At 40.5% G+C, this 6,527-nt stretch overlaps 1 protein-coding gene across 2 annotated transcripts in view; it reads left to right on the top strand.

Annotated features, from left to right (window-relative positions):
* The window catches only part of fam131aa (family with sequence similarity 131 member Aa), a 10,748-nt gene extending 4,827 nt beyond the window's left edge, over positions 1–5,921 (top strand). For both annotated transcript variants that reach the window (XM_014031200.1, XM_014031188.1), the window contains exons 2-5: positions 708–819; positions 903–1,085; positions 4,677–4,820; positions 4,974–5,921. In XM_014031200.1, coding sequence (XP_013886654.1) covers positions 729–819; positions 903–1,085; positions 4,677–4,820; positions 4,974–5,506 — 951 coding nt within the window. In that variant the 5' untranslated portion in view covers positions 708–728 and the 3' untranslated portion in view covers positions 5,507–5,921. The remainder of the gene's footprint in view (positions 1–707; positions 820–902; positions 1,086–4,676; positions 4,821–4,973) is intronic.
* Positions 5,922–6,527: the final 606 nt, after the last annotated feature.

The raw sequence follows: 6,527 nt of genomic DNA, 5'->3' as shown, positions 1-6,527 counted from the left end.
GAAGAAGAATAAATCTTATAGTGTCTGCCCCTTTTATCCCCAAAATATATTCTAATGAAACAATTTACAAAACAATACTAAATAAAAAAAAACAACATAAAAATATCAACTCAAACAATTCATATAGCTTCACATTTTACTTTTCATACACCTTCAAAAAACTAGCTTTTATCTTTTTCTTAAATATACACATAGATCTGGCGTTTTTAAGATCTTCCCGACCATTCCACAATCCTATACCCTGGATTAAAGTACATCTTTCTTTCAAGCAAGTACGAAAATATGGCTTCACAAACATTTCCATCTCCATTTAAAATAATAACAACTGTCTCTTAACATAATTTGCCTGAATGTTGGAAGGTAATACATTTCTGTGAGCCTTGTACATAAACAGTAAAATAATAAAGTCTTTTTGTTGTGCTCATATTTAGACGTCCTATTTTGCAAATGCTGCCTTCCTGAAATTTGGTATGCTTGTTTGTCTTTGTGTCTATGGTGTATAATGATGTGATTGTGATGCTGTGTGATGATGTGTTTTATGTGCTGCAGAACAGGAACCTGCTGTAAAACAGCAATTATGCTGAGTCAGGCTTGATTTTTAGTAATTTTTTCCTGTTAAATAAATCAAATCAATTCAAATCAACAACACTAAGTGTATTGGATGTTAAAAAACAGAACATTTCACCAAAATGTGACGTGTTTTTCAGGTGAAATTTGAAGAAATTGAAATGATTCCAAAGTCGGGGAAATCACCAGCAGACTCACGGAAAAGCGTCGGCATTCATGAATTTGCAGCGCTCGCCAGATCGTCCTTAAATGGTGAAAGAAACGTTTCAACCTCCCCCGTTTTAAACCCCTGGTTCTGAACGTCACGCGTTGATCTCTCCCCGACTGTGTTGCAGGCATCTCCCAGGCGGTGAGGGACCACGTGACAAAGCCCACCTCTCTGGCTCAGGGTCGGGTGGCCCACCTCATTGAGTGGAAAGGGTGGCCCAAACCCACGGGTCCTCCGGCGGGCGCTAACTCCCAGTTCAACTCCTACAGCCACCTGACTGAAGGGGAGAAGGAGGCTCGCTTTGCTGCAGGTACTCTTTTAATCTTCTTGTGTGACAGGATGTTTGAAATGAGATCCAGCTGTTACAGCTTCAAACAAATGCAAGTAAAAAAAAAGTCACATGCTCTTGTGTGGACATGTGCATCCTCTTAGCATGGTTTAGCATCATCTCGTGACCGCTCCCACCTTCTGTCAGGCACCTAATCCCCTCAAAGTCCTCTATCAGAGCACCGAGCTCCACCCACCGCAGCATCACGTCGGYGGACCGTTTGTCTTGGCGGCAGATGGTGGCCCATTAGAGACACTTTCAGATGACTTCTCTGCCCACCGACAGTGCGGCAGCTCTGGGTGTTTTGCTGTGACTCATCCTCTCTGGCGCCAGTGACATAGTTGTGGTTTGATGAGGAGATAATGTGAGGAGGAGGAAAGTGGAGTGCAGGCAGAGAGAGCGGACATCGTGTTCATTACCGAGCCCTTTTGTCCTGATAGACTAATCAAATGCCAAAAGTTGTCTCATGGGAACATTTAAAACTGAAGCCTGAAATCCTGAGACCGTCGTGTTACGTTTACAGAYAAATCATTCTTCAGCTAAGCCACTTTCAGAGCAGCCAAGTTAATTTGGTTTTATATAAATAATTTGAAGCTGTGGCCTTGGTTTATCTTTTRTAAAACCTGGCTCAGATGAGGTTGCGCTAACAAAACTGTTCTGTAAATAAGTCAATCTACAGAGTTTCCTTTTTACTCCAACCTTTTATATTAAACAATCATATTGAAATCTTACATTAGACTTTACTTGTATTTGCCCTGTAAAATGAATTTAGTATTATTTGTGTCTTGCCAAAGAGATTTCAGCAAACAAATAAAAAATGGTTAAAACACAGCCAGTTTTACAGATAAATGTGATATACTGGTAGCTGAGACCCACATAACGTTACTGACAAGGTTTGACCAAACTGTCAGCCTTATTGAGTGGAGCCCGTCTGGTGACATTTGATTAAAAAAAAGAAAAATTGAATTTTGAACCTTGTCTCTTTGTAATAGATACGGGCATTGTTAGAGTCAGATTATAAATGAATACACTGATTTTTGTCSAACTGTTCAAACGTACCCCATGTTTAATATTATTTTAATTTTTGGTGTAACCCAAAGAGTTTACCTCCATGGTTCAATCGGTTCATTTTTCATAGTAGTTAATAGATGACACTGAACACACCAAGTGTGTGTCTAGAACAGAGGTGCCCAAAGTGGGGCCCRCGGGCCAAAATTGGCCCGCCAAGCCATTTGATTTGGCCCACCAGTAGTTTTTAATTATCTGTCATCCTCTGTAGAAACTCTGTATTTCCATAATGGCCCAATGACTAAATAAGGGACTGTAGCACAGATAGCTGACTTTGTCACTGAATTATATTAAGATTATGAATAAAATACAAGAAACCAAAGAAGATATTTACATTAGATTTAAGCACACATGTAGATTTGAAAACTTTATAAGACTCATAATACTCATATTTTATCAACATATGAAATGTCCCATGAGCCTTTGCTGCCTGAGCAAGTGTACAGATTAAAAACACAAACAAACAAAACATGGGCCACTGCACTGGCTCTTGGTTTAATCATAAAAAGTAAAAGCACTTTACTTAAGAAGTATCAGCATTTCCTCTATTATATAATTGCATTTGGCCCGCAGCCTTTGGGTAGATTTTCATTTTGGCCCTCTGAGGGAATAAGTTTGGGCACCCCTGGTCTAGAAACAGTTTTTTTAACCTTGTTCCTGAATGTGACATAACTCTGACTCCTGCAGCCAAGGAGCAAAGGTAGAGAGTGTTAAGCTTAAAAACAATCCCCAAAAAACAGCTTTTTGGACAAATACAACTAAAGTCTCCACCAGTGTTTTACAGCTGCAACATATAGGAAATATTGCATGCCCAACAGCAAGTGAATGATGTCATTCATTCCTATATTAAAAACAAATKAAATAATTTAAACTTGCCATTGTAAACAATCAAATGACTGCATGAATTATCTCATGGCCATGTGTTAATTAATTTTTTTATCCAATGTCACTGGACAGGCATCGTACTATTGTAATTTCTCATCATGTTTTTTTTTTTTTTATCTCTGGCAGAAATAAGTGTTGGGTTATGTGTATTTCTTCAAGAAATGCAAGTCCTTTAATATGAAGTTATTTGTACTAGATTTACATCGACTTGGCAAATTGGGTATTTTTTTTACAACCATATTAAAAAAGTCAGTGGCATTTAAATATCTAAACCATCTTAGATCGATTTCCTTTATCTTTTCAGATTAGCTCGATTTAAAACAATTCGAGTCTTGTTGGAGTGATTTGGGAGAAAAGTGAAAACATCTTTTCTACTAAATTAAAAACATTTCACATCTCTCCGAGTCCCTCACTGCAAGAAATACTTTTTAAATAACTCTAGAACACACTGTGAGTTGTTGATGACTGCCACAYCCCAAACTCTCATCTAGCTGCCAGCAGCTGGAGACTGATAAGATATCGTCCCACTAATCCTAAAGAAATCAAGTTGTATTATAAAAAGAACCATTGATTTGTTTAGCTACCGTGCTCTCATTCAGCCATTTTTAGAATGTAAGCATGAACTGTGGACAAGGCTCACACCTCTAGCTGTGCATTTAACTCCTGTTATTTTTTTGTAAGGCCAAAGGAAGGAGTCATCAGCTAAAGCAAGTATCAGTTAGTTTAAAAAAATGCACCCATAGTTTTAAAACGTAAAGTCCCCAGTAAATTATATTTAATTTATAAATGTTTTCATGCTCTTTGTATGCATCATCTGTGAGGGTTCACATGAGCCAGCGAGAGACATGGGTTTGGGGGAAAAAAAAGTTTTGTCTGTATTTATGGAGCTAAATTGGGGTCATAAGTATTGTTCAAATAAAATTATTAATAAATTATTTTTTTCCATTTCAAACTTATTATTTTCACTTCCAATTTTCAGGACTCAAAAATTATTTTCCTGTTTCAAAAATTATTTTCAGTTTCAAAAACTTTATTTTGAACAAATTTATGACCCCAATGTAGCTCCACATACTGTATATTCAGATTTGTATTTTAGTGAATTCAAAGTGAATGCTAATAATACACTGTAACACATTTAAATATGTATCTATTTTAAGAGAACTAGCAGCACAAACACAAAGTTTATATATAAACATCATTATTTAAAAAAATATAGATTTTCTTGTCTTTAAATCTGTGAGGTTTTGCAGAATGACCCAGAGCGCAGGCAGGATCCAAAGTGCAAAATAAAGAGTTTGTTTAGAAAACCAAAATAAACAGCTGACACTGCAGCAGAACTCACTGGAACAATAAGGAACACGCAGGAAACCTCACTGGCTGAGGGAAGCAGCACAATGATCAGACAAACACTGAAGACAGGACACAGAATATAAAAACAAACTAATTAGGGCAACAAGACACACCTGGAGCAGACACAAGAGGACACAGGTGAGAGGGGGCGGGGCTGCAGGGCAGAGAAACACAGGGGAACACTGAAAACACTAGAAAACTAAGGAAAATAAACACAGACCATGATAAAATCAGCCACTGAATTCATGCACTGAACGTGTGTTTCTGAAGGAGTGGCGGAGCAGTTTGCCATTGCTGAGGCCAAGCTTCGAGCCTGGGCGTCTCTTGATGACGATGAGGAGGAAGAGGAAGACTCCAACGATGAGGACACCCACACCAACGGACGGACGCACATCCGGTCCACCCAGAGCTCAGGTACGCATCTCCATCTCGCATCATCTCATGGCGCTCATCGTTTTCCTGCATCTCTGACATCATCATCATCATCATCTCCCCGTCCTCTCTCCCGACACTCCATCCCTCTGTCCATCCGTCTCCAGGTGTTCTGACTGTGTCCTCCTCCCTCAGACACCGCTGTGTCCGGGCCCACCGATGGAGCGCCACGCCAGCCTGAGGCTCGAGGCGTTGAGGTCCCCCCCTCGGTTTGTCCTGTAGGCTCCGGCAGCAGTCTGCTCTGTGATCAGCCTCCAGCTCAGAGCGACTCACCTTCGTCACGGAGCGACTGCACGCGTCCATTCTTGGAAGAAGATGAGGAKGAGGAGGAGGAGGAGAGGCTGAGTGGTCTTGATGAGCAGTTGGCTCCTTCGCAGGAGCGACACAGCGAGGTCTGTGTCCACAACAAGCCGGAGTGGAGGTCCCGGAGCAGGAGCAGCAGGTTCGACTCCTGCTACTCCACCTCCCACTCCGAGTCTCCGGGAGAGGAGGACGAGGAAGAGGACGAAGAGGAGGAGGARGGCAGCGTGTTCCACGAGCTTCGGGTTTGGCACTGGAGCCCCAGGGCCTTCTTCTCTGACCGCAGGTCTTCTGGCGTGGCGTCGTTTGAGGAAGAGGAGGAGAGAGAGGAGGTGGACGAAGAGAAAAAGGAGGAGGAGGAGGAGTAGTACTTGATGTGATGTCTTTTTCCATCTTTATGTCTTCTTGAGTCTGTGTAGATTCTGATGTGACTGTTCTGCTCACGCTGTACACCTCTCTCCTCCAACTCTTCCTCCTTCCTTCCCCCTTCTCATCCTCTCTCCTTTTGCCCTTCATCCTCCAGGCCTTTCACCGACCTCGGCCCACTGTTTGTCTCAGCTGTAAACAGCATCCATGTCGGAGAGTTCACCGAGAATGTAAAGCTGTCGTTTCAAACCGAGTTTTGTACATTTTTGTGAAGAGTTGTGAGGTTGTTTTTTTTCTATGGATATTTTCCAGTGCTGTTTGATTTTTATTCGGTTGGGTCATGCTGTGTGTCATGTGGGTTTGAAATGGAAAGCCTGATTGTTCTGCATATATAAATATAATTTTTTGAAACAAGAATCTTTGGCATTTTATTCCCTAAAACAAACAAACTTAGGGAGAAAAAAAATTCATGTTTGTGTTTTACATGAGGGTTTTCTTTAAATTTAATAATTCATTCATGTACAAAAACAACTTCATGTCCTCAGAAAAATAACAATGGCTGCGTTCAAATGCATAACTCTCCTATGTACAAAGTAGCATGTATGGGATCCTCATCATCTGTGTATTTTCATATGTACAAAGCATTTACAGGCCCGTGCCATAGAAAGAGAAATACTACAGACTTATTGCTTCACTAGATACGCTGAAAATTAGCTTATATGCTTTCTGCAAATAATTCCTTACATGTAACTTGTGTATGGCAAGCAGTACTGCACATTCTTTATGCAAACAAAAACTTAAGACATTAGTTGCACAAATGTTTACCTGGGAGGAGAGCCAGGTGTGGTGAGCTGCAGAGGTAATACAAAAGAGTAAGACACATTGAATAAAGCTAAAATACATCCATTGTAGAGTCAGAACAATTACTTGTATACGTGTAGTTTTTGTCTTTTTTGGGTGGGGTGCAGAGGGGCTTCATAAGGTAGTTTCATTCCTAAATGCTGGTTGAAAAGCCAAGCTGGA

Source organism: Austrofundulus limnaeus, unplaced genomic scaffold, assembly GCF_001266775.1.
Source record: "Austrofundulus limnaeus strain Quisiro unplaced genomic scaffold, Austrofundulus_limnaeus-1.0 Scaffold6, whole genome shotgun sequence".
NCBI classification, from domain to species: domain Eukaryota; kingdom Metazoa; phylum Chordata; class Actinopteri; order Cyprinodontiformes; family Rivulidae; genus Austrofundulus; species Austrofundulus limnaeus.
This window is presented reverse-complemented; position numbering and strand designations above follow the sequence as displayed.